General features: G+C 42.1%; 1 protein-coding gene across 8 annotated transcripts in view; it reads left to right on the forward strand.

Moving 5' to 3' along the window:
* The window catches only part of ARHGEF28 (Rho guanine nucleotide exchange factor 28), a 320275-nt gene that overhangs the window by 265596 nt on the left and 26760 nt on the right, over window positions 1–27919 (forward strand). For all 8 annotated transcript variants that reach the window (XM_065905708.1, XM_065905711.1, XM_065905707.1 and 5 more), the window contains 8 exons: window positions 797–888; window positions 2361–2543; window positions 7765–7896; window positions 10855–10955; window positions 13844–13882; window positions 13977–14024; window positions 18712–19197; window positions 20473–20773. In XM_065905708.1, coding sequence (XP_065761780.1) covers window positions 797–888; window positions 2361–2543; window positions 7765–7896; window positions 10855–10955; window positions 13844–13882; window positions 13977–14024; window positions 18712–19197; window positions 20473–20773 — 1382 coding nt within the window. The remainder of the gene's footprint in view (window positions 1–796; window positions 889–2360; window positions 2544–7764; window positions 7897–10854; window positions 10956–13843; window positions 13883–13976; window positions 14025–18711; window positions 19198–20472; window positions 20774–27919) is intronic.

The raw sequence follows: 27919 nt of genomic DNA on the forward strand, positions 1-27919 counted from the left end.
CTGTGACCCAGCATCTTCATGAAGACCTCCTCAGTTCCACTGGTCTCTTCCTAACCTGAAATTCCTTAATACCTGCTCCCAAAGCATTTATTGATGCTTGATATCTGCTACTGCCTTGTAGCTATTATCTTATTTATGTATATATGTTTGGTTATTAGATTGGAAGCTCCTTGAGGGCAGGGACCATGTCTTCTGTTTTTCTGTGTCCATAATTCAGAAGAATCATTCAATAAACATTTTTAGATCAGTGCATCTGTATCAACTTAGCCCTCATTGCTGGTGCTATGACAGTTTTTATAAATGGGGGCGTGAGGGTGCTCATTCTTAATGGTAATTTGATTAGACCTTGAAAGATGTTGTATAAAATTCCTCCACCTCACCTGCACTCTACCCAACCGGCCACCCTGCCTCCCTCCCTCTCTGGTCTCTCTGCTCTTACCCTCATTGAGAATGGAAGTACCCAAATGCAGTAGAAAGCAAAAAGTATTCTTTTAATTGTACCTACTCCTGGCATTGGTATTGTGTGTGTATAAGTATATGTTTGTGTATGTGTGTGTTTGTTGGAATGTTTGAGTCATCCTAAACTGCTCACTTTGAAAGCTCTCTTACATAATGCAACCTCCATTATATACTCAAGAAAACCAAATCTCTTGGCCAGGGGGCATGATGAATTCTCTTTATGCTGAATTTTTTCTTTTCTGCATAATTCTTCTGCCAAGTTCCCATGTCTTTCTAATGAACCTAAAGATACTTGGGTATGGTTTCAGTTGTCTCTCTTGACTGTTGTCTTTTAAAGTTGCCCAGAAGAAGAAGGGGGAAGGACAAGTGAGTCTGATGAAGAAAGGAAGAAAGCTGAAGCCAGAGCAGCGAAGATTCAGCAATGTCAAGGTACAGTGCAGGCGCCTCTGCGTCCCTGGTCACGGGGTTCTCCTTGGAGACTGAATAGTTCATTTAGTTCAGGACTAAATAATTAATTTTGTGCACCCAAGGCCCACCCTGATTGCTCTCAAAAAAGTTTATATATTAATATATATTGGCACTAGAAGTGCTCAAATAAAATGACTCCCTACCTCTTCCTCCTTAGTGATTAAAATATATATGTTTAAAATTCTGCATATAACATGACAGTAGTTGTGGGCAGTACGGTGCAGATGGGCATGGGAGCTATTGTCTAGTGTTTTTAAAATTTAACTAATTTATATTCGGCTGTGCTGGGTCTTTGTTGCTGCCCAGGCTTTTCTCTAGTTGTGGTGAGTGGGGGCTACTCTCTAGTTGTGGTGTTCGGGTTTTATTTCACGTACAGATCCTGGGTGCAGAGAAGCATTGCCGTGGCTCCTCTGGGTGCAGAGCTTGGGCTCTGGAGCGCAGGCTCCGTGGTTGTGCAGGGCATTTAGTTGCTGCAGGGCATGTGGGCTCTTCCTGCACTAGGGATCGAACCCGTGTCCCCTGCATCGGTAGGTGGATTCTTCACCACTGAGCCACCAGGGAAACCCCATTGTCTAGTGTTTGGATTTTAGATCCCAGCACTGTTAGGCCATAGTTGACTGACTTTGGAAAAGGACCACAGTAGCTCTGGTCCTTGTTTTCCAAATCTGTGAAGTAAGGAAATTAAATGAGCTCAGTGATTCTCACCTCTCACTGGGCGTTACATCATTTGTGGAGGTCTTTAAAAATTCTGATGCCTGGACTTCACCCTCAGCCAACTCACCCAGAATTTGAGGGCAGTGGGCTGTACACGCCAGTATTTTAGGCTCCCCTCTGGTGATTCTGAGGCAGACGGAGAAGCCTTGGATCCGCTGCTGGTTGTGGTCCCTTTAAGCTCTAAGAATTCTGTGACACGCTGAAATGAGAGGAAGTCTATGCATGTGAAGGTGGTTAGAGAAACTGGATGTTGAGAAGCCAAAAACAAACCGGTATGTTTGGTTTTGACCAGGACTGGCTGAAGGCCGAGCGTTCCAGCCCTTGCATTGTTTTCCCTTGTGGGAAGCGCTCATCATGGACAGTGCCGCCTCAATTTTCATTCCTGAGCTTCATGTTTAGTCTTAATAGAAAACAGCCTGAATAAGCAAAGATTGGCTTTGCAAGGTTTTCTGGAATTAGGGGAATTGGAAGGGAAATGAACATTTATTGAGTACAACAAATTTACAGAAGAGACAGTGGAAGATGTTTAATCATCTGCTGGAAGCTACAGTCACCAAATAGAAAGTTAGGATTTGAATCTATGTTTGTCCCACCCAATGACTTGTAGTTGACCTGTTCAACCATTCTGCTTGCTAATTAGCAACATTTTTGTCTTAGAGCCTGGGTTTTCATTTGTTTTATTCATGTGATAATTTTCAATGATAATTACTATTTCTTAGAAATACTCAGTAACCAAGATCAACAAATTTGCACATATTTGGAAGAGAAGCTGCATATCTATGCGAAACTTGGAGAACTGAGTGGATATGAGGATGTCCATCTAGAGCCCCACCTCCTCATTAAACCAGACCCTGGAGAGCCTCCCCAGGCAGCCTCATTACTGGCCGCAGCACTGAAAGAGGGTAAGTTGCTTCCAAAAGGATTTTTCTCAACAGACTCCCAAAATGTTTATTAAGCAGCTACTATGTGCCATGTGCTATGGTCTTGGAGCTGAAGATACAGCAGAATAAATCCTTATTATTCAGAAACAGAGTCCTTACTGATTCCAGAAACAGCAAAATGTATTTTTTTTTAAAATGTCAGTTTGGTTCAAGTGCTATGAAGGAAAATAAGGATAAGGGGAATAGAGAGTGATGGGGTTGGGGAGGTCCTATTTCTGATAGGATGACCAGGGAAGAGCTCTTTGATATGGTGATATGTGAGCAGACAAGAGAGAAGTGAGAAAACAGAGTATTTGGCTGGGGAAAGAATGTTCCAGATTGGAGAAGTGCAGGTGCAAAGGCCCTGAGGCAGGTGCGCACCCAGCTTGTTTGAGGAACAGCCAAGGGGACAGTGCAGGTGGAGTGAAATAGGAGTGGAGAGTGGCAGGAGATGAGTTAGAGCACCTAGGACTTGGGTTACATCAATGAGATCAAGATGAAGTACTTTTAATTTCATTGTGAGTGACAAGGGAAGCAGTACAGAGTTTTGAGTAGAGGAATGTCTTGATTTGTGTTTTTAAAGGAGCCTGCTGGTGCAGTGTGGAGATAACAGAGTCTGGGGTAAAATCGTGGGAGTTGCTGGCTGAGGTAGAGTGGAGGACGAGGTCAATGAAGGGGGAAAAGTTAGGGAGATGAGAGGCAAGGGTGTTGGAGGACTATGTTCATAGAGTTGTGATGACAGAGAATTTTGACAAGAGTTGCATTGGGGTAGGTGAGAGGATTTATACCAGGTGCCATGTTGCTTAAGGAATCTGTAGGTGAATAACAACCAGGAGGGCCAGTAAGTGGTGTAATCTGGTGGCATAAAATTCAAAGGAAAAACAGGTTTAGGGAGGAAATAGGGCTAATAGACTGGAAGTGACTAGGGATGGAGGGCTTGGAGCCACCACCTGAGAGTGTCAGGGGATGCTGTCATCCAGCACACGGGTTGCTGAGTTACAGCCCATGGACTAAATGTGTCCCACCTCCCACTATGTGTTTTTATAGCAATAGTTCTGTTGGAACACGGGCACACCCATGCGTCTCCTTTGTCTATGGCGGCTTTCTTGCTACAATGGCAAAGATGAATAGTTGCAACAGACAACTGAATAGGTGCAATAGGCCCACAAAGCCTAAAATATTTACTCTCTGGTTGTTTGCAGAAAATGTTTGGTAAGTTCTGTCATAGAAATCTCAGAACACTACCTCTGGAAGAGGATTTAGAAATCATGGAATCTGTTGCATCTGTTTCACAGTTGGGGAAACTGAACTCTTAAGGAGGGCATGTGTGCTTCGTCGCTCAGTCATGTCTGACTCTTTGTGACCCCATGGACTGTAGCCCACCAGGCTCCTCTGTCTATGGGGATTCTCTAGGCAAGAATACTGGAGTGGAAAAAAAAAAAAAAGAACACTGGAGTGGGTTGCCATGCCCCTTTTCAGGGAATCTTCCTAACCCAGGGATCGAACCCAGGTCTCCTGCATTGCAGGTGGATTCTGTAGTGTCTGAGTCACCAGAGAAGCCCAAGAATATTGCAGTGGGTAGCCTATCCGTTCTCCAGGGGAACTTCCCAACCCAGGAATCAAACCAGGATCTCCTGCGTTGCAGACAGATTCTTTACCAGCTGAGCTACCTGGAAAGCCTGAGGAGGGCATAGAGGTGATCTAAAGTGGAGTCCACTGATGGAGAATCTCTCACTCATTTATTCATCAGATGTTCATTAAGCATCTACCTACCATGTGCATACCAGACCACCTTACCTGCCTCCTGAGAAATCTATATGCAGGTGAAGAAGCAACAGTTAGAACTGGACATGGAACAAAAGACTGGTTCCCAATTGGGAAAGGAGTACATTAAGACTGTATATTGTCACCCTGCTTATTTAACTTATATACAGAATACATCATGCGATATGCCGGGCTGGATGAAGCACAAGCTGGAATCAAGATTGCCGGGAGGAATATCAATAACCTCAGATATGCAGATGACACCACACTTATGGCAGAAAATGAAGAGGAGCTAAAGAGCCTCTTGATGAAACTGAAACAGGAGAGTGAAAAGCTGGCTTAAAACTCAACATTCAGAAAACTAAGATTGTGGCATCTGATCCCATCACTTCATGGCAAATAGATGGGGAAACAATGGAAACAGTGACTGACTATTTTTTTTGGCTCCAAAATCACTGCAGATGGTGACTGGAGCCATGAGATTAAAAGGCACTTGCTCCTTGGGAGAAAAGCTATGACCAACCTAGACAGCATATTAAAAAGCAGAGACTACTTTGCTAACAAAGGTCTGTCTAGTCAAAGCTATGGTTTTTCCAGTAGTCATGTATGGATGTTAGGGTTGGACTATAAAGAAAGCTGAGCACCAAAGAATTGATGCTTTTGAACTGTGGTGTTGGAGATGACTCTTGAGAGTCCCTTGCACTGCAAGGAGATCAAACCAGTCAGTCCTAAAGGAAATCAGTCTTGAATATTCATTGGAAGGACTGATGTTGAAGCTGAAACTCCAATACATTGGCCCCCTGATGCGAAGAGCTGACTCGTTGGAAAAGACCCTGATGCTGGGAAGGATTGAAGGTGGGAGGAGAAGGGGACGACAGAGGAGGAGATGGTTGGATGGCATCACCGGCTTGATGGACATAGTTTGAGCAAGCTCTGGGAGTTGGTGATGGACAGGGAGGTCTGGCATGCTGCAGGCCATGGGGTCGCAGAGTCGGACTCGACTGAGGAACTGAACTGAACCAAGTGCCCTATTGTTGGTGCCAACTAAGGAAAGGGTAATGCTTTCATAAAAATCTCTAGGCAACAATACACAAAGAAACAAGGTAATTTCAGAAAGCCACAAGAAAATAAGATAATGGGATTGGATGGAGGGGAAGGCTTTACTGTAGAGAGGTCAGGGAAGACGGCTCTGAGGTTATGTTTTGAGGTAAGAATTGACTGATGAGAAGCCAACTGTCTGGAGACCTAGGGGAAGACAATTCCTGAGAATGGGCTGAGAGAATGTGAGTTTGTAGCCCCTACTTTGGGAATGAGCTTGGCATGTTCGATGAAAGAAGGAAGGCCAGGTGGCAGGAGGCAGAGGGGACTGTACTATGGGTGGGCAGGGACCAGATATTTGTAGACTGTGGTTAAAGAGAGAGGGAGAGAGAGATTTTATTCCAAAACCAATGGAAAGTTAGTTTTTGGAAGCTTTTAATCATGGGTGTAGCATGATCTTATTTATGTCTTGAAAAGAATGAGGGTTGATGAATGGAAAACAAGATCAGAAGGAGAATAGTTTGCCTGGAGACTGTTAAGAAGCTGTTACAGTGAGAGAGGCTGGGGCCTTGGTCTGGACCAGGACTATTTGCAATGCAAGTAGGGAGAAGTGGGTAGAGACAAGAGAGGTTTTAGAAATAAAGACAAAAGGCTGGCTTGACATGAGCCAGGGGCCCTCTCATTATCCTTGATGATATCACATAAGTTCAGTTCAGTCGCTCAGTTGTGTCTGACTCTGTGACCCCATGAACTGCAGCACGCCAGGCCTCCCTATTCATCACCAAGTCCCAGAGTCCACCCAAACCCATGTCCATTGAGTCGGTGATGCCATCCAACCATCTCATCCTCTGTTGTCACCTTCTCCTCCTGCCCTCAATCTTTCCCAGCATCAGGGTCTTTCAAATGAGTCAGCTCTTTGTATCAGGTGGCCAAAGTATTGGAGTTTCAGCCTCAATATCAGTCCTTCCAATGAACACCCAGGACTGATCTCTTTCAGGATGGACTAGTTGGATCTCCTTGCGGTCCAAGGGACTCTTAAGAGTCTTCTCCAACACCATAGTTCAAAAGCATCAATTCTTTGGTGCTCAGCTTTCTTTATAGTCCAACTCTCACATCCACACATGACCACTGGAAAAACCATAGCCTTGACTGGATGGACCTTTATTACCTGCTCGCAGTTTTAGCCTGTGCTGCTGGGCATGCTGGGTGCTCTGATACCTGGATGGTGTTACTCGGCACTGATGTGCATTGCGCTACAGTAGAGTTAGCTGCATGTGTCTCTCTCCCCTGCAAACTCACCTTACTAGTTAGCAGATGCCCAGTGGCCCCCGGACAGAGTAGGCGCTCGATGGTAGTTGCTAACTTGCATCACTGGACAGCATTTTAGAAATGTTTGTAGATCCTCAGAGTCACACTGTTCTGCATGCTAAGTGCAAACCTTCATTGTCGCTAAAAGCTTGACTTTCTCGGTGTGGTGTTTCCCAGTCTTACCAGATCTCAAGAGTAGCCTTTGGTGCTCTTTAAAATTCAACTCCTCTGTGGGAGAAGGCGAGGGTGGGATGTTTCGAGAGAACAGCATGTATATTATCTAGGGTGAAACAGATCACCAGCCCAGGTGGGATGCATGAGACAAGTGCTCGGGCCTGGTGCACTGGGAGGACCCAGAGGAATCGGGTGGGGGGGGGAGGTGGGAGGGGATATCAGGATGGGGAACACGTGTAACTCTATGGCTGATTCATGTCAATGTATGACAAAACGCACTGCAATGTTGTGAAGTAATTAGCCTCCAACTAATAAAAATAATTGAAAAAATAAATAAATAAAATTCAATGCCTCTGTTTTCTCCTCTGGATAATCTGATCTAGTAGGTTGAGGGTAAGGATTGGGAACCTGTTTTTTATTTAAGGCATGTTTAGGGAAATTCTCTTTTGAAGAATAACTAATATTTCTGAGTAGCAAGTTTGAAAATCCTAATGCCTGATATTATATTTAAATTAACTGAATTTCAGGAAGTTTTTTTTTTTAAAGCATACTATTTTACTGAAAGTTACATTTGAATTATTTTATACTGAGTTTTTTTTTAATTGAATTAATCCTGTATCATAAAATGATACTGGTCTAGAATTCAGGTTGGTAAACTTTTTCTGTAAAGGGCCAGATAGTAAATATTTTAGGCTCTGCAGGCCATGTACAGTTTTTTGGGAACACAGTCTTCTTTGTGCATGAATGTGTATTTTAATACAACTGTAAAAAAGGTAAAAGTCATTTTTAGCTCCTGGGTCATATAAAAACAGACACAGGTAAAATACAGTTTGCTAGCCCCTGAACTAAATAAAAAATGTGTGTGTGTGTGTGTGTGTGTGTATTTTAAATTGACTTTTGTTTTCTTCGTCCTCCTCAGCTGAGAGTCTGCAAGTGGCAGTGAAGGCTTCCCAGATGAGCGATGCGTGTCAGTCTGCTGAGGAAGGCTGTGGAGAACCTGCTCTGCCGGACGTGCTCACCTCTCAGGACGCACCAGGACCGTCTACTGCTTGTAAGTGAGCGTGTGGCCTTGGCAGTGAGCCTGGGCACAGGTCCCTGGAGCACAGAGTGGGCACATAAAATGAAGGCAACAACTGTGCCCTGATTTGGAGGGTACTGAGTATATTCTTTAGGGAAAACTCTGAGAATAAATGCACTAGCCTACTTTACTTAAAATAACGACACTGGTGTTCCAAGGGCCAGGACTTAAAGAACAGTGGTAGGTGACACTGCCTAGCTGTAGGTTACCCAGGCCAGCAGTGACCTTCCCCAAACCCTACCCTGCCTTGTGATGGCTGTGACTTAACTGAATGCAGTCTTGCAAGAGCTTTGGCAGTTTTGGGGTTTTTTGGAAAAGGGTCCCTGCAGTTCATTAAAGAGTAAGTCCTTTACTTTCATCTCATATGGTCAACTGAGAAAACCACACTCAGAAAACTAGAATCTAATGCGTGCATGCACACATGCAAGACACACGTACACACATGCCCACATATGCACACATGTGAAATCTAGTGTTTTGGTTAAAGGCAGAAGTACCAAAAGATTCTTGATCAATGTTGTTATACCTCAAAGTTGAGGTCATAATTCATTTATTAAACAGTGTTTCAGAATACTTTAAATACAGAAAAATAGAATGTAGTAAGTTGATTTCAGTAATTTCTCAAAACCTAATCATATGTGTAGTTGTAAGCTAAATATTTAGTTCTCTAGAGGTTTTTGAGATACAAGCACATAGTTTTCATTATATCCTGGTGATTAAAAACCTTACTTCCGCCAGGTCTTCTATGCTCAAGATAAGATGTCTTTTAGTAGCTAGAGATTGGTGGATTAAACTGCCTTAGAATTTCTTTAACAGCATCCCTTGGTTAATTAAGAGATGAATGGAAGCTGTCCAGTTTTAAAATTTTATACATTTTTTAAAACTAGCACCAATAATTATTTTCCTCTCTTGGGTTCTACTTTATCTAATCCTGGGTTTCTATTTTCAGAATGTGCACATATGTTTTTCATTTCGACACAGCCCAGATTCATCAGGGGAGTTGTACTGCCCCGGGTGATTTCCTTTTTAAAGAAGAACCTCAGTATGCCATTGAGGAAGTTCTAGCTAAAAATATGAGTAGGGATCTGCCGCTCTCAGCGTCAGCCCGGGGACAGCTGGAGAGGCTCCGCTCAGCTCCAGCAGCTGCTCCGGGCACAGGCCGCGCCCACCTCCCATCAGACCCGGCCGTCATCTCCCCTGACATCTGCTAGAACCATCCAGAGCCTGTTCCCAGCGGCCTGATGTCAGGGTTCTTGTAGAGGAGAGGCAGGTCGGTGTTCAGGCTGGGGCTGGACTGGAACACGGTGCTCCTGGAGTTTGATACGCTTTATAGAGTTGATGAGGGTGAAAAACACTTCCCTAAATAAGAAGTCTGTAACTGGATGGGTTAGTCCTATGATAGGCTTCAAGGACTGGGTCCTTCTAAGTCAGGCCCATGTCAGTCTGAGATTACAGACCAAGCAAGACCCTCTGTTTTCAGTCCTCAATATACCTAATCAGGTAGACAGGTAAATCTACTTCTTGTGAAATTATGAAGACCCTCTTGTCTGTTTTGAAAGAGAATACAGGAGCAGAGAGACCTGATCCATTCCGCTCTCCTTGCCTTCATCTGGCTCACCGTCAGCTTCTTTCTTTATCTGGTGGTCCTCATGTCTATGATGGGGACAAGAGAGAGAATGGCTAATTCTTTTGGCATCTCTCTGAGAGTTAGGAATAATATCCAAGAGTTGAACCATTTTTGAGTGCCAGAAAAATCTCTATAAAGTGTCCCTTCACTATGGAGGAAACACTGACCAGCTTGGGCAAGATGAACTTAAATTTTAGCTGATATAATTTGAAGCAGGTTCTGCTTAAACAAAAGCTTTTTCATAATAAAAGAGGCCTTTGGAATCATAGAAGACTCTCATTTTCCAGAGATCTAAGTATTTTTTAATTAATTTAAATAAAGAAAAAAGTCTTTCCTTCATCAGAAATAAAGTTCCAAGATAGTACCGAGGAAAAAAATTATAAACAGTGTCACAAATGAATATTTATTTCACCAGGTCCTGACTGGGCAGGTGAAATTTGGTGTGGGAAGGGGTTTTGGAAAGTCCATTTTTTAATCTATGCAAGGTGAACATGGTATAAATTTTAACTGAGTTCACATGGGTGGATACATAAATAAATAAAACCCCACCGTCGGAGATTTAACGGATGGAGTGAAATCTATTTGGTACTTAAACATATTTCTGGGCTAAAAATATTTCTGTGTTTGCATACATTAAGTATAGAGTAATTACAGTGTTTGTGAATTTAGAGCATAAGCAAGAATTGTAAGGGAAAAAACACACTTGGAAAGTATTGAAAATATTACTAGTAAGTTATTTGGAGATAAGGACAGCTTCTCAGTTTCATGACTCTTAGCTCATACAGTTTTCGCCTTCTTCACCTGCTTAGAAAGATGTTTCATTCCTCCTATTGGATGCCTCCCTCCCTCGTTGATGGTCTGCTACTCTTGTACCAGCCCCGAGGGAGGCTTCCCAGACCTGTCTCCGTAGAGCTGGTCTGCCAGGCCTCGCTTTTCTTCCGCTGTGCCTGTTTTTATTTGACCCTCCCCAGGCCTCTTTCCCCATTAAGTGAATGTGAGATGCAGGATCCTACCGTCTTAGTACCACAGACATCACCCAGACATCTCTCTGCCGGAAAGAAAGAAAAGTAAAAAGCTGGATGCCATGGGTCAGCTTGGCACCTCCTAGTATGTAAGCTCCCTGGGGGCAGGGACTCTGCACTTTACTCTGTTCTGTTTTAGCACCTCCTAGAAGAATGTTCGATACATGTGACGTTGTGATGTTCTTACCTTGGAATATGTGTCAGCTGTGTACCAGGGACCCCGTCCGCTGGCTGATGTTTGATGATGTCCTTTTTGTTTCTGTCTCAACGATGTGCTTCCAGCACTAGTCACAGAAGGGACAGGAGGAAGAGGCTGTTGGGATGTGGATGCCGGGACCCAGGGTGTGGGAACCGACCTGGCGGTTTCTGATGCGGGGGAGAAGGTATTGTGAACTGACTTGTTAGTAAATGGCACCGGTTACTTTGTGTAATAAAACCACCTCAGCTCCTGGTCTGTCCTCGGCAGTGAATAGCCCGCAAGTGTTTTCCTGCGTTATTCTCCATTTCAGTATTCGTACTTAAACTTTCTACCTTTTTTCTTAAAATGTTCTTGCTTTTCTAATATCGTGTAGGTGTAAACCAAGAAACGAATGAAACGCTATTAAAAAGATTGAAAACTCAAATGTTTATTTGTGTGTCTGCGCTCTTGCTCCTGGTCTCACTTGCCACCCTGCAAACCTCCAGCTTTTCACCTGTGACATTTCGCACCTCTTGGCTGAGAGGTGGTCCTGGGCTGGCAGGCCCTTAGGCAACCAGGTGACGCCAAAGTGGCAGAAATAATTTTGACTTTGGAATACTCTGGTTGCTTCACTTTCTCTTCCCTTCCTCTCGTTTCTGATTATTTTCCTGTTGCCACTCTCACTGTCGCCTGCCTTTTGGATAGTCTTGTAGTTAACCTAATCAATTTTTGCTTCCTGGCATCACCTTTCCTTGTGTGTACCATACACATAGGTTACAACACACTCTTTTAAAGTGAAATTTCCTATTAACGTCAGGTGAAACTGAGATGTCGGAGGGAGATGGGGAATAAGAACATGATTCTGGGAGGCCGCTAGTGGGCCTTCCCAGGGTTATCTGGGCTCAGGAGTTACTTCGTCTAAAATTGAATTAGATACATTAGGGATACCACAGTGTGTTAATGTGGGGAAATGACATCTGTCAGATCTTATTCATGTAACATTTTGTATTTCATAGATATTTTTGTGCATATTACATATGACTGAGAAATCAAAGATATTTTAAGAGCCATAGAAAAGATGGCTGTGATTTACTGTTTTTTCAAACTTCATAGGCTGAAATGAATATAGTCATTAGATTTCACTCCACTTATTCTGACTGTAAGCTTTCTAAGTTCTTTCATCTTAAAACATTCCTGCTTTTCCGCTCTTTTCAGGGCAAACTTCACTTTCAAGTCTGTAGTTTCCAGCTGCTTTTTTGTTATTAGAGGAGGGAAGTGGGGGAAGGACTTAGTAGTTTTGAATGGAAACCTGAGGTGGCTTCCACCCCTGAAGTCCTCCCCTTCCATGATTCCGTCCCAGGTAAGAGATGAGGTGTCCAGGTTCCTCTTTGGATGGACCTACCTGGAAAATTTTGCCATTAATAAGGCATTTTGAGAAATGAATTGACCTATAGAGCAGAATCATTTAAAGAATCACGCTTTAAAGAAGTATATGATGGCTGTTTTTGTAATTATCTTTCTTGATATGGTAAGGTTTAAAAAGAAGCATTTCTGAAAAAATTTTTCAAAATTTCAGATTTGTAACCCAAATGTCAAAATATCCTATGTGTAAAGCACCCAGTGCAGCTATGCACATTCCCCACAAGGTGGCGGACCAACTCCATTAAAAAGATGACATTTCAAAATTCCTGTCTCCTATCAAACTTAGTGGATCTTGGGAACAAGTGACTTCATATGGCATAATCCAACTCATTTCTGTGTATCTAATTTTTATAGAGTATAAAAATTATGTCCTGTACAATCTTCTTCTTACAAACACAGTGGAGTGTAGAGCAGGGACCAAATCAGAAGAGTGGAGAGAACTCCAAAATTCACTATGGAACGGGGAGTTCTCAGCTCTTATTTTCCCCAGGGTGGGCCACAGCTCTAATGACTAAGCTTCATCTCCTTTCCCATCATTTGTCCTTCCCCTGTTCAAGATGCTGCTTGTGAAAGCTTTCATGGGCAGTTGTAGGGTGAAGAGCGAGCGGGTAGGGAGAAAAGGCCGGGCTAGCTCATCACAGTGGCCTCATCAGCCTGAACTAATTGAATGTAACAAGTTTCAGGTTACCTGAGAACTGTTCCTTGAGGTTTGATTTCAAGCTGCTCAGACAAGACCACGAGCGGTGTGCGGGAGGCTGCAGGCCCTTGGAAGGCAGCAACTCTGAGGATCCCCATAGTGTGATGTGTGGAGGACACAGTGGCTGCTCACTCTTTATCTATAGTATGGCGTGTGCGTGTCCCTTACACGCCAGGCAGCCCTCTTAGGCTTGCAGACACAGCACTGAATACACAGATGAAATCTTGCTACTCATTGGCTTGCATCCTAACGAGAGAAAAGAGACGGTAAACAAATAGACAAATGTTGCATGCTGAAAACTGGAAAGCCTCACTATGCACATGTGCGCTCAATGTGTGCAGTGGAGATGCACCCCCCACCCCGCCACCCACAAGGAGCACATGGTCTCCTGTGGCCTCCTTCAAGGCCCGTGCTGCCAGGGCTCCTCCTAGGTGCCCACTCGTGGGCCCCAGGAGCTCTCAGTGGGAGGAGGCCGGTCATCTGAGTGCTGTCCTTTGGGCTGCCTCTGGGTCTGGTTTCTCCTCCCAGCCAGCGGCAATTATGACTTCCCAAATCTCAAAGTGAGTTAGAGACTGGGCATGATGACCTGTAGTTTCTGAATCTGGCCTCCAGGATACAAGCCTGGCCCGAGAGACTAGCCGGGGTGCAGAGAGCACCGTTTACAACCCGGCTTGCATGAGGTACATGTGGTCACTTTGAGCCTGCGTCTTCCCTGGGTGTCCTAAGGGAGGGCCGAGTGGGTCTGGGAGGAAGTGGCCCTGCAGCTCAGATACAAGGCTGCCCAGAGGGGGCTCTCTCTCGTCAGGTGGTGGTTTAATTCTATCGACTTGGCTTTCTGGGAAGAAAAGTCACTATGGAAGAGTTTTTGAGCAAGAGCAGTGATTTCCCTGAGGTCATAGGCTGTGGAACACTGCAGTGCAGCCTTTTAAGAGTGGAGTGAGTGTTCATTTTCTTTATGTTTTTATGTATTTTAGGTGGAATATAGAAGTTTCCCAGGTTCTTTGCAGTCAGAGGTGAGCTCTGCATACCTTAAATATGTCACCATCCTTTCTTTGTGCATAATGAATGCTTTTTCAAAACTTTGACACTCACAATCTTATTTTTCAGATTATACAAGCGATACAGAATTTAACTCGTCTCTTATATAGCCTTCAGGTAACTATGCTCTGACCCTGTGAATGTTTTCCCTCATGCAATTCACTTTATGTGATGAGTCCCAGACTTTAAAATTTAGAACATTTGAGAGGTAATGAATAATCTTAAAAGAACACCAACCCTCCACCTCCACCCCAAGTGTAACTCTGCTGATTCTTTGAGCTTCACCTGGTTTTGTAATCACGAGGCATCGCCATTACTGTAGTTTATATACCATTCTTCTCTGAAACCATAAAACAGTTCATATCTTTAAAAAATATTGATGAATATGATCTGGCTGGAAGTTTGCAATGAAACTCTTAAGTGAGTGTAGCATGACTTCACATTTTCTGGTGAAAACTTAAATTCACACCTAAACTCTTTTCACTTCCACATGTGGCCTTAGGGGCAGTCAGATAATTCACATGCTCTTCCGTTGTTTCCTTGGTTCATCCACCCAACATTTACTGAGTACCCTCCCTGGGCCAGGCACTGTGATGAAGACTGACTACACAAAGGCAAGTGGTCCACAGAGTCTACCATCAGATGGCTCCCTGTCTGTCCAGGAAGGACAGGCGTCCGAAAAATGAGGGCTCTGGGGCTGGATGATCCCCTAAGTCCTGCACAAGAAAGGCTGAATACATCCAATTGCTTAATTTATGAGTTAAAAAATATTTTTAAATGATGTGAAAGCAATGTTTATAGACAAATTTATAGAAAAATCTTGATACATGTAAGTAAAATAAAATGACTTGTGAGAATTCTGTGGAGAGAATTACTGTTGTCTGGGGGTATGTATCCCTCCAGTTTTTAAAAATCATTTTATGTGTACCCTTGGAGCCTGTACCACTCTGTCATCTGTTGTCTCTACAGCACAATTGTTAATGGTTGTATAAAATTCAGGTCTGTGGAATTAATCATTCCTCATAGTTTATGGCTTCCCTGGTGGCTCAGATGGCAAAGAATCGACCTGCAATGCAGGAGATCCACGTTCGATCCCTGGGTCAGGAAGACCCCCTGGAGAAGGGAATGGCAACCCACTCTAGTATTCTTGTCTGAAGAATCGCATGGACAGAGGAGCCTGGAGGGTTACAGTTCAAGGGGTCACAAAGAGAGAAATACCACTAAGTGACTAACACACATACACACACAGTTTATATTTTTCTCTTGATACTACTATAGCACACATCTTTGTGCACTGACCTCTTTGAACATATCTGAGTGCGTCCGTAGGATAAATTACTGAAATCAGTTTTTGAGGTTTTTCAAAGACATTGTCAAAATACGTAGCACCCCTCTCTACTTCTCCTCTTTTTGAAAATAAGGCAAGGTAGCTCACGACCTTAATTTGCATTTTTTGGTTACTACTGAAATTAAACCCCCCCCACCGGTTTATTGTCATTCAGATTTCATATCTTAAATCTGTTGAATATTAAAATAAAGTCTGATACTAAGTTTTCATCAGAAAATATAGTCATGCTACATTTGCTGTTTTGTTATTGAGTCAATATTTTGACTGCATCAAGATGTTTTTGATGTTCTATTGATCATCTGCCTATTCTTGATCTAGTAGCATTATTGTATCTATTAAGATTATTAAGATAAGTACCACTCTCTTAAATATCTGAATGTTCTTTCATAAAAGCTTTTGAATCACTCTGACAAATTTCTTAAACTTATACTGAGAGAGTTTAATTAAAATATTACTATATTTATGAATTAAGTTGGGGAAAATTGGCACTTTGGCAATAATTGGTTCTCTTGACTGAGAATATGTTATTTTATGTTCTGTTGGAAATCTTTGTAATTGTCTTCATGTGGGTACTTTTTTTCTGCTAAGTTTATTCCTGGATATTTGTCTCTGTTCCTATTGTGAACAGAATATTCTTTTTTTCATTATGTTTCCCCAATATTGGTTGCTGGCATAGATACAGTATTGATTTATTTTTTTAAATAGGCAAACTCATCAAATTTTTGTTTTAGCAGGGTTTTTTTTGACTCTTTGGCGTATTCAAAGTAGTAAAAAATTGAAAGTATGGTATTATGGCTACTCTTCAATAATTAAATTAATTTTATTTTCTTGACTTACTCCTTTGGTTAGAAATTCTGAAATGTCTGAATAGTGGCCATAATAATATTAAATAGTAAATAATAGTGGCCACCCTTGTCTTATTCAAGATTTAGTGGGAATACCTTTAGTATCTTACATTAGATATAGCTGGACTTGGGTAGATGTTCTTAGAGATTAATTTCTCATGTAAAACAAATATTGTTTCTTCTACATTTTAACTGAGAAGGAATATAGCATGAGTGCATTTCATTAACTTTTGGGAGATGAAAACATTGTGTGTCCCATTGTTTGCTGGGTGAATACACTCACAAGCTTCTATCTGTTCTTTTCAACCTTAAATGCAACCCTCTGTGGATTCAAGGTTCAGAAAAGCTGGGTGACCTAAATGACCTCATTTTTGCAACATTAGGTTGAAGCAAATACCAAACTCTAGAGCGTGTTCTCTTAACCAATGCTTTTGAGCTGGCTTAAGGCTATGTGCTCTGAAAGATTTCTGTTCATGGCACAGTCATCTCCTTTGAAGCTGAATCTCTTATGCATGATTAAAGTATTTTACATAGCATTTTTGAATCAGATAAAAATGAAATTTGATCCCTATGTTAGAAGAATAGAGTTAGAGATGAGGTATAGGCAAGACAGAAAGGAAAGGACACACTTCAGCAGAGAAAAGTTGAGAGACTGAGGATATGTGTGCAACTAAATCACTCTGCTGTACATCAGAAACTAGCACAACACTGTAAACCAACTATACTTCAGTATAATTTAAAAAAGAGAAAGAGAGTCAATTGGGAATTTTCCTAAGCTTGAAAAGTAAGTGCTGTTCTCAGTCTTACATGTAAACGTAAATTTTAAATGTGAAGATGAATATGCAATCTTCAAATTTCACCCCTATGCTACAAAAGAGAGTTGTTTTATCCCAAATGTTAAGTAGATGAAAAATACTTCATGTTAGTGTTTAATTAGTCTAATTGTAATCCTTACCTGAGAGTTATCATTGCCTATGGAAGTTTTGGCGTATAGAATATTGGATTTTTTGTTTGTTTGTTTTACTCTCCTGATGCCCTCAGGAATTGTTAGAATTAACTGGTGATGTACAGTCTACAGTTTGCTTTAGCCAGGTCAGCAGAGTCCTGAATGGCTTCTTATTTCATATTTAAAGATCTAAGTTATTAGTACCTATTTTCAATGGTATCACTGTTTTCTTTATAATAACCACTGAAAGACAATAATCAAAAATTCATTATCTGTGGTGAAACAGACCACCAGCCCAGGTGGGATGCATGAGTCAAGTGCTCGGGCCTGGTGGGCTGGGAAGACCCAGAGGAATTGGGTGGAGAGGGAGGTGGGATGGGGGACCGGGATGGGGAATACGTGTAACTCTATGACTGATTCATATCAATGTATGACAAAACCCACTGAAAAAAAGAAAATTCATGTGAATTTCAATTTTTAATTGATTTTCACAGTTAGAAACATTTCATTTCGAAAGACCTCACTGAAAACATTTTTGAGTCTTGTTCCAAAACAAATGCTAATTTAAAGTATACTTTAATTCTTAAATCTTCAAAAGTATAGGAAACTGCTGACTTAAAGAACTAATCATCAAATCCTCATCGTCTCAGCATCTGTTACATGGATAGCTTTTTAAATTTTTAGGAAAGAAAAATGAGAATCTATCCCTTGGAGAGTAATAATTTCTCATAACAAGTCACAGTACACACACATACCCAGTATGTGGCTATTTTCAATTTGTCTCTTCTCTGTTTCTTTGCGCTTTCAATGGGAACTTTTGAAAATAAAAGCTTCCAAGGGCATTCACATTTTTTTTGTTTTATTTTGTGGAATCCTTCCAAAAGTTGGCAGTTATTTCCTGTGATACTGCCAAACTTTTAATAGGTAGATACCGTAACTAAAAAAAAAAAATTTATTTTAATTTGGTTGGTAATTTCCAAACCTATGTCTATATCCCCCTAATCACTCCAGCCTCCTTTTAGCATTCTATCAAACAGGTGAATTCCAGCTTAGTGTTTTGTGCATGACCTTCCTCCTATAATACAAAGAAATAACAGTAATGAGACTAGCTTTACCATTTATATATCTCCTAAATATGATATTAACTGCTATTATATAAAAGATTACTTAGCAAAGCTTCCAAATGGTTGACTTTTATGTCTTCACGTATGTCATATGGCTTAAGTAATTTCTGGTTGGAGACTCAAAAGGTACTACCAGATTTATATAGATTCTTAAATTCTCTTGAATTATTGACTGTCAAGACCTCAGAAAGAGAATGTGGAATGGCACAGAAAGGCAGTCTTGTGAATTTATGGACTGAATTCTTACTCAGAACACTTGCTTAAATATTGTCCAACAGCAGCAGCAAACCATATTTCCAAAGGAGAGAGAATATTCCTTTTGGGCTTTATTTCTTTTGTGTATACATCTCAGACTGTACCACTAAGGAAGTGCAGACAAGCCTGTCTGAAGTGCCAAGGCCAGACTCGGGAGGTAACTTAGAACAAGGAGAGAAGTGTTCAGAGAGAATCACTCGGTCATACTTTTGGTGTGTAGAGGTGCTGCCAGCTCACGGTGCGGACGATATGGACGCCTTTGCTTTCTCGCTCTCTGCTCTGACAGGCCGCCTTGACCATTCAGGATAGCCACATTGAGATCCACAGGCTGGTTCTCCGGCAGCGGGAGAGCCTGGCCCCGGGCCCCGCGTTCCGAGGCAGCCCCTTTCAGGACCAGGAGAAGTCCCGCAGCCTGGAGAAGCAGCGGGAGGAGCTGGCCGACACCCACAAGCTGCAGCTCCAGTTCCAGCAAGACCAGCAGCGCTGGCTCCGCAGGTGCGACCTGCAGCAGCGCGAGCAGGAGGCCCGGGCCAGCCGGCTGCGGGAGCGCGAGCGGGAGTGCCGGGCGCAGGAGGAGCTGCTGCTCGGGAGCCGCGGCGAGCTGGACCAGCAGCTCCAGGACTACCAGCAGAGCCTGGAGCGGCTGCGCGAGGGCCAGCGCCTGGTGGAGAGGGAGCGCGAGAGGATGCGGGCCCAGCAGAGCCTGCTGCGCCGCTGGAAGCACGGCCGCCAGAGCAGCCTTCCCGCCGCGTTTTCTCCAGGAACCCTGGAGGTACGGGGCTCCTGGGCTCGCAGAGGCAGAGTAAGACGGCTTCAGTCGTGGTGGTTATGGAGCCGTTGAACACACGTCTGTCTTTTTGCTGCTCATGTAAGAGCTCGCAAGAGTGACTCAATGTGTAGGGAGCAGGAGCTGGGAACTTCCAGAGACAAACCGCATGGCATCTTGACATACACACATTTGAAAAGTCTGGGTGCTTCTGAATCATGGGTTCATGGTACTCATGATAGATGCCCTTGATGCCAAGGGAAGAAATACAGAATCGAGTTGTCCCAGTGAGGCGAGTTTTGTCCTGGAGTCTCCCTCCGCACGAGTGTGTTTCATGTTTGAAGAGGTCTGTGCTCTGATCTTCAGAGTTCTGTAAGATTTACCTTTCAGTGGATCGTTAGCTAGTAACGTGCACAGGTGCTGAATTTAACAAGTATACTACTATCCTGTTATTCCAAGTTTATTCTCTTTTTTGTAAATTTGATCTAAAGTGAAACTGAAAGTCGCTCAGTCGTGTCCGACTCCTTGCGACCCCATGGACTGCAGTCCTTGGAATTCTCCAGGCCAGAGTACTGGAGTGGGTAGCCTTTCCCTTCTCCAGGGGATCTTCCCAACCCAGAGATCGAACCCAGGTCTCCCGCGTTGTGGGCGGATTCTTTACCAGTTGAGCCACAAGGACCTAGTAAATTCAAAATCCATTTTTCACCAGTGGCAGTTAACGTGAGTAGCTTAACGTTTAGTCAGAATAAAACCTTTCGAAAAGTTCCGTGTTTCGTTTTGCACCCTCTTGAACCACTCTTGACAATTTCATTTGTCCCAGTTTACTTTTCTGTACTGTTTGCACATAGATACTTTTTTAATGATAGCATATAAAGTTGTAAAAGTTGATAAGCTTATAAGAATGATCTGTGTTATATCTTATTTTCCTTTCTAGTTGGCTAAATTATATTTGTTGCAAATACCTTACATATACATGAATGTTTTCAACTTTTGTTTAGCAAAAGTGAAAATGCTATTCCCTTAAAGTAGAAACACTTTAATGACAGTGAACACTACTGCACATGTTTTTTCATTTGATTTGTATTTCTTTTAAGATATGCTATGTTTTGTAAATTGAAGTTTTTGGTACTGGTTTATTAAAAGAGGATGGGAGGAGGGAGTCAAGGGTAATATCCTCTACCATACTCACTAAAGTCTTGATTGCTAAATTCTATTAAGAAAAAATGCTTTATAAAACTGGTGCAAATTACTGAAGAACTTATTCTGTTTTTTCTTGCATAGGTAATGGAACTTAATCAATCTGAGACTTTATGTCACGAAAATTCATTCTTCATCAATGAAGCCTTAGTGCAAATGTCACTTAACCCTTTGAACAAACCGACGCCACCAGATTTCCATCAGGATGCCGCTTACCCCCCAGGCATCTCTCATTCTGATTTGGTAAGGACTAGTGAAAATCAAGTAGACCTCAAGATGGACGTTTCTCAACCCTCAGATGTCAACCATGAACTGTGGATAGCGGCTGGGGCCTGTCATCAGATACCCCCTCTCCACCAAAGCAGCAAGGATTCTTGTGAAAATGGTAATTAATACTTCACACATCATCTCTGTAGTTTCCACAAGAAACTGTTTCTCTGAGTGGTTGGCTGTTCTTTAGTGCAGATCGAAGTGGGCCCTAGAATGGGAATAAACTGGTGCTGCTGAGCTGGAGTTCGTGGCTTACACTTTTCTTTGGGGAAGTCTGGGGTCCATCGCTTGTGAGCATCGAGACAAACTAGAGCAGGGTGGAGGGCTTGGAGGATGTCACCGGAGTGTAAGAAGCAGACAGGGTTATCATATCTGTGGGTTAAATGATAACTTTCCCCTGAAAAGTGAAGAAGCTTGATGTTTATTCTTCACTGTAGACATGACCACGTGCTGATGCACATCCTTGCAGACTCTCAGAAAGCAAAGACAGGGACAGGATTTGTGGTAGGGCTTTATTGTCTCTTGGGGCAATTTCCTACAACTTTAGTGAAGTCTTCTGTACTGCTGGTAAACACCCCAGATGAAATCGTTAACATCATCTGTCATTTTTTTTTAAAGGTGTTGTGTCTCCTTAAGTACCTCGTAATAACACAATTTGCTAATCCCATTGAAACATTTGTCACATATAAATGAAAGGCAGCTCGAGTTACCAGCTCCACGTGAATCCAAATGATTTAAATCTGTGTCTATTATAAATTGTTTTCCATGGGATATGAGGTAGGGAATGAGAAGAACTTGAAACCTCTCTACCGAAATACAGATGGCATGCAATAGAATAAACAAATGGCTGGCCACATGGATGGGAAATAAATCACCAACAGCAAAATGTTTCAGAAACCTGAAACAAGCAGTGGTACGGAGACCTTCAAAACTGGACAGAGATTGGTTCCCTTGCTTCATAGATGTGCTTAGCTTGTCTGGAGGACAATTTGTCAGCAACAAAAAGGTTTGAATGTGTCCAGCTTCTCTGAATTAGGGAGTAATAATTCTGACACTGTCTGAAAGTAGGTCTATTACTAACCCAAATTATGTTAATTCTTTGCAGTGGGTAATTCTTTACATTATTCGGTCACTGCTGTAACATTTCTTGTCAACATCTAAGAGAATGAAGTAGTTCTTTATCATTGCAAATATTCTTTAAATAAAAAAGGGAAAAAAATGGAATAGTGAATTGAGATCTAAAATACAGGCCAAATGTGGAAAATGTAACCCCTTGGATATACTATCTTGCAGCTCTAACACTGTAGAGACCACACTGTAGAATGCCTTCTGGTACATGTTGCTTTGCTGTGTGTGTTCATTAAGTTGCTATTTGCAATGCTTTCTGTGTTGGCAGTGTGGTTTTGCATGCCAGCTTTGGGATAATTCAGAAACTCAGTTTGAGTTAAACCACATTCTGCTTTTGTTTGAAATAAGTATTCCTACTTTTTCTGTATCTCCCATCTTTTTCTGTTGAGTTGTGCTTTAAAGTAGAAAGCTTTTAAACATTTGGCTGCCTGCTTGCAGGAGATAGAACATGTACTAAGGAAATAAACAGTGATCATATACAAAACCCAGTGTCTCCACATGTAAGGAATTAAATATAGCCAAGGAAAATGCTGAGAAAATGTGCTTCAGCTTCAGATACTGTGTCCGGTATAGGCCAAGGACACTAAGGACATTGATAGAAGAGAGCAAAATCAACTCTGGCCTTCCTCTCTCGGGAGCATCCTGGTGTGTGCAGGAAGAATTAGATCAGAAATGCAGTGTGGGCTGTTAAGCATTGGAGTTTTGCAACTAGTCAAAAAAACTGTATTTATGTTGGTTTACTTAAGCATGATAAGCAGTTTCTGGAGGAGAGAGAATAAAGTAAGAGATTAGGAGGAGGTGATAGGCAAGTGGAATGAAAATTGGATAGATACTCTTAAGAGGGTTGTCAGGGCCAGATAAAATTGTTCGAGCCATTCCAGAGCTTTCACGGTTCTCAGAATCGAAAGTAGCTCAAAATAAGCCGCTGATGGTGGTCTTCACTAGACTTTTTCTGGGCTTTCCTTGTATGCCTTTGGAGGGGGGCAGGAAGGGGGAAGTGGGCAGCGGGGGGAAGCTGGAAGAAATCAGCCCGGGCTGTGCTGGTGGAGGGGGGCCGGTCCACGTGCTAGGATCTAGGACAGTGCTGTGTCGGCGTGCCCTGCTTTCACATTTTGCTGCTCTAGCCTGGGGGGAGTAGCCATCAGGGACCACTGCTCTCACTAACAGAATTTGCCTCTCATGTTCTTGGCTGGTGTTTTTGTTAAATGTGCATTTAACTATGGTTTGGTTTCATCAGTGGGCTATTTTCAGGCAGCTCTCTAAAGAGTCGTTTGCTCTTTTGTCTGGTCTTGTGTTGGGTGCCTAAGAGAGCAGCTCAGATCAATGGAAATGTGAATTTGGGGGACCAGTAAACCTAGTGGGAAAAAATTGGGTGTAAATAGAATTCCTGAACGTGTTTAGCTGTCGCCCAGATTGGAATTTTCATTTTGGCTGCTCAAGCCAACCTCATCAGACATTTCACGGTGCTCTTTGTGTCCTGGCTGTCTCTGATTTTTCAGTATCTCCATCAGTCCCACCACCACTGACAGTTACAGGACACTTAACCAAATCTTAAGCACTGTGCTAAGGTTTTATGTCGAGAAATCAATTTAGTACTAGCAACCATCCCCTGAGATGATTCTGTTATTTTCTCCATTTGAGGGGGGAAACAGAGGCGCAGAGAGGTTCAGTGACTTGTCCAAGGCCAATAGCTAGTAAATAGCAGAGCCAGAGATGAACTGGGAAGACTGGCTCTGGAGCCCATGCACTGAGCCGTTACGTTGTATGTTGCTAATTTCTGGAGTGCTGTTTTAAATTCTCCTTTTAAAAGAAGTTGGAGTAGAACTAGAATAAATCCTGTTGTAATGTCTTGGCAGGATATTGATGTTGAAGGCCTAGTTCTTTGTGGTTGTCGTTGCTTTCGTTCCTTCCTTCTGTTTTTTAATATTACCATTTGGAAAATATCTCTAAATCATTTGGATTGTGGTGGTCAATGCTTGCATGAGTTCTGAGGATTTTCAGATTTCACAAATACCCTTTAACTTCACATTTTTCCCTATCAGACATATTTTCTTAAGGATTATTTGTGTCTCCAGGGTTCCCTAACAATAGCCCTGTGTTACTTGTAAACATTTTTTAAGGTAATACTTTATAAAGAACGTTACTTTCCAGTTTTGGGAGTTGTCTCATGAACGAAATTCTTGATGTTTGAACATTAAATTCAAATTGGTATTTGATTTTATTTATAGTGGAAGAGATGCTTGGTTTATGAACTTAATCTGCACTGTTCTGAGGGACCCTAGCCAAGACTCCAGAAAATTTGAATTTCTTTAAACAGTGTAGTCCCCATAGGACAACTGCTATATAAATGGCCCCATGAAATGCTCAACTGTATTACTCTTCTTAAAGGCAAAAATCAGCAGAACCCACCTTCTTTCTGTGTCTTTTTTCTCACTCAGTTTTAGAATTCCAAAACTATTTACTCAGTGTCTCTGTTAGTTTATATTTGTTGCTGGTTGTTGTTTAGTCACTAAGTTGTTCCCACTCTTTGCAACCCAATGGACTGTAGCCCACCAGGCTCCTCTCTCCAGGAGATTTCCCAAGCAAGAATCCTGGAGTGGATTGCCATTTCCTCCTCCAGGGGCTCTTCTGACCCAGGGATCAAACCCACGTCTCCTGCAGCGCCTGCATTGGCAGGCAGATTCTTTACCACTGAGCCACCTCGGAAGCCTATAGTTTATATTTGACTTTTCCATTAATTAGCAGAGAAAATATGGTATGATAATTAATCTGAAATATTCTTAGTCACTCCTTTCAGTTATATTTTTATCTGTACCTCAATATTTGCAGGTTACCTAAAGATTCCTTTTCAGCAAATCATAATTTTTCCATAATGTATATGATAAAATTTAAATTGAGAACCAGATTTCATGCATTAGTCACATAGTTGACACTGGAAAAAGAATAACTTTATTAAGTTTGAATTCCAGAAGAGTGTTTCCCTTACTACATGTTAGAATTTAGTGCCCATCAAAATATTTTCAGATTCAAAGCATTGTATTCAGAATATTTCGTCTTGGCAGTGTTGTCATATTTTTTTTAAACACAGCTGTGTTAAACTTTCAGTGACTTTTTTTTGACATATGGAAATATAATAGAAAATTTCCAAATAAAAGCTACACTCTAGTTAGTATTTAATAGTCTTTAAGAAGTGAGTAGGTGATAATTTCTAACATTTAATAAATATTCTATAACTCAGAAATGGGCACCTTATTTGTGTATTCTGTGTGAAAAGAAGCTTTTGCCAAGGACCTACAGGCAATTTCCCGTAAGCCTGAACCTGGCATTAGATAGTATAAACTGCAGTGACAAAGAGGTATTTGAAAAGGTGGATGTATTAGTTTCTAGAGCTGACATAATAGAGTACCACAGATTGGGTAGCTCAGAGAGAAGTTTCTTTCCTTGCACTTCTGGGGGCTGGAAGTCCAAGATCAAGGTGTTGGCAGGATTTGTTTTTCCAAGGCCTCTCTTGGCTTATAGAGGGCTGTCTTCTCCCTGCCTTCACACAGTCTTCCCTCTGTGCAAATCTGTGTTCAAATTTCATCTCAAAGGTGCCAACCTTGTTGGATCAGGGCACACATTAGTGACCTCACTCATTTACTTCTTTGAAGGCTCTATCTTCAAATGTATTTTGAGGTATTGGGGGTTAGGACTTCAATATCTGAATTTGTGGAGGGGGACACAATTCTGCCTTTAACACAGGATAAATTATTATTTTCTCTTTGCTGTTTTTAGGTGCCATGAAAGCTTTAATTAAAAAAGTACCAAAGTTGAATTGTAATTTAACTACAGTTTGAAACTTAAAAAAAAAAAAAACTTGGTTAGAGAAATTTTTAAAAATGCAAAACAATAAAATTGTGATAAATATCTATATCCTTTATATCTATAGATATAGGTATCTGTTATCAAGCCTCTGTCAACACAGTGAACGTGAAAGTGTTGCTCAGTCATGTCTGACTCTTTGCGACCCTGTGGACTGTAGCCCACCAGACTCCTCTGCCCATGGGATTCTCCAGGCAAGAATACTGGAGTGGGTTGCTATTTCCTTCAACACAGAAATTAGGGCAAAAGATGTCTATAGATTCATTAGGATATTTTTCCAAACCTAGACCTTAATTAAATAGCTTTTGGGGTTTTGAACTCTCTCTATGATTGGGAGAGAATATCAGATGCCTTTATTTTGAATTGCTTAAATAAAACCAAATCTGAAGGGTTGAGAATTTTCATATGGCATGAAATTATTATCCAGCTATATCTATGGGAGTTCGTAGAGGTCAAAACTAGGAAATTATTGATCAACTCTTTATCTATTTTTCTAGAATCTTGGCTATCACTTTGGTTAACATTTTAAGGGAAACCATAATACTGCTTGCTCTCGGTCATCCACGTCATGACAAGAATATAAACAACTGGGCTCAAAGGCTTAATTTTAATCTTTCTCACTGATGGGTGGAGGTGATTGACTTTCACCTTCTGCGGATTTTGTACCAGGAAAGGGAAACATGCCATTTGCTTGTCGAGCCTGGTGAGCCGTGGGTGCTGGTTGCCAACTTCCTGATTGCATGGTTCTCTGGGGGCAGGTTGGCTGCATGAGCCGTCTGGGCCAGGGCCATCCCGCCCTAGTGAGCAGAGCCCAGCACGCGGCAGGCGGGCGAGTTCCCAGGCAGCCAGCCAACCAGGGGGCTCTCTGTTCTTCCCTACCGAGGCTCCAGGGTGGTTTGAACCAGCTGCTGAAGTGGGAGCCTACTCTGTGTGAAGGATTCCAGGGGTTAGGCCTGACCTTGGGTCATCCTTTAGCTGAAATAAAAGCACACCCCACATACATCTGCATACACATATATATGTGCAGACACAAGTTTGTGGTCTATGGCTTGCAATTTGACCTCTGTAGTCCAGTGTGGCTTTATTCTCAAAGTGATTAAGGGTTGGGTTTGGAAGGAAAGTTTGTAACCAATTTTGTGCCAAACCGGCCTGCAGGATAAGGCCTGCGCCTGTCTGTCTGTGACTCCTGGGACAGTGATCCAAACTGGGCGGAGAGAGCATCACACTTTTCACAAATCCCAATCTGGGGACTGTCTACTCCCTCATCCCTATCCATCCAACCATGAAAATTCCATTTTTAGGGCTTACTTAAAACATTGGGTGTTCCACTAAGGACTGATGTTTTGTGTTTACCTAAGAAAAATGTGACCATCTGGTTCGGTGTGGGTGGCAGACGTTGCCTTACAGGACCACATAGTGAATGCTTGGGTCTTTTCAGGTCATTGGTCTTTGTTGCATATAGTCAACTCTGCCTCTGTAGCTCAAAATCAGTCATAGAAAATACATTAAGAATGAGATAAACTGTGTTCTAGTAAAACTTTATTTGTAAAAATAGATGGTCTAACTTGTTTTTTTGTTTTCACTTAAATTCAGGAGGTTATATTCCTCCTGGCTTGAAATTAGTAATGTAATCTTATATGGCACTTCATGGCATTCAAAAACACAGTTGAATTCATGATCTCATGTGTCCTTTACAAAACCCTTGTGTGTTGGTGGCTGCTGTCTCTGTTTTTCAAAGAAGACAACTTTTCTTTTTCACTTTCTATTCATTCAGTCACTGTGAGCGAATGAATTTAGAAATGTGGGGTTGAGTGTACTGGATGGAATTAAGGCCAATGGATTGAAACCCAGAGAGACTTTCCCCCAACTCCAACTCCTTAAATCCTGTGATGGTGTTGAGGAGGGCCCCGCTCTAACTATGAGGCTCATGAGAAGTGAGATGCCGCAGGTGGGATTGGCTAATAGAACCATGGTTACTGTGATTGGCTAGGCACCTCAGTTTCTGCAAGAGAGCAATAAACCGGAGGAGTGCATTTCTCTGCTCAGACATTCTGATTTGGTAGGACTTGGATGGGCCTGCAGATCTGTGTTTCTAATGTTCTTCGGTGGTTCTGAAGCAGCCATCCTGTTAGCTTTCCCTGCATTGTGAACCTCAGTGCTGGGCTTGCTGTTGAAGAACCCCAGTTCAAATGCTAACTCAGGCTCTTATGCCTGCTGGATGATTCCTAAGCCTTAATTCCTCATCTGTACAAAAGAGAAGAAGTGTTAGCAG

The sequence above is a fragment of the Muntiacus reevesi genome, chromosome 14 (genome assembly GCF_963930625.1).
Source record: "Muntiacus reevesi chromosome 14, mMunRee1.1, whole genome shotgun sequence".
NCBI classification, from domain to species: Eukaryota; Metazoa; Chordata; class Mammalia; order Artiodactyla; family Cervidae; genus Muntiacus; species Muntiacus reevesi.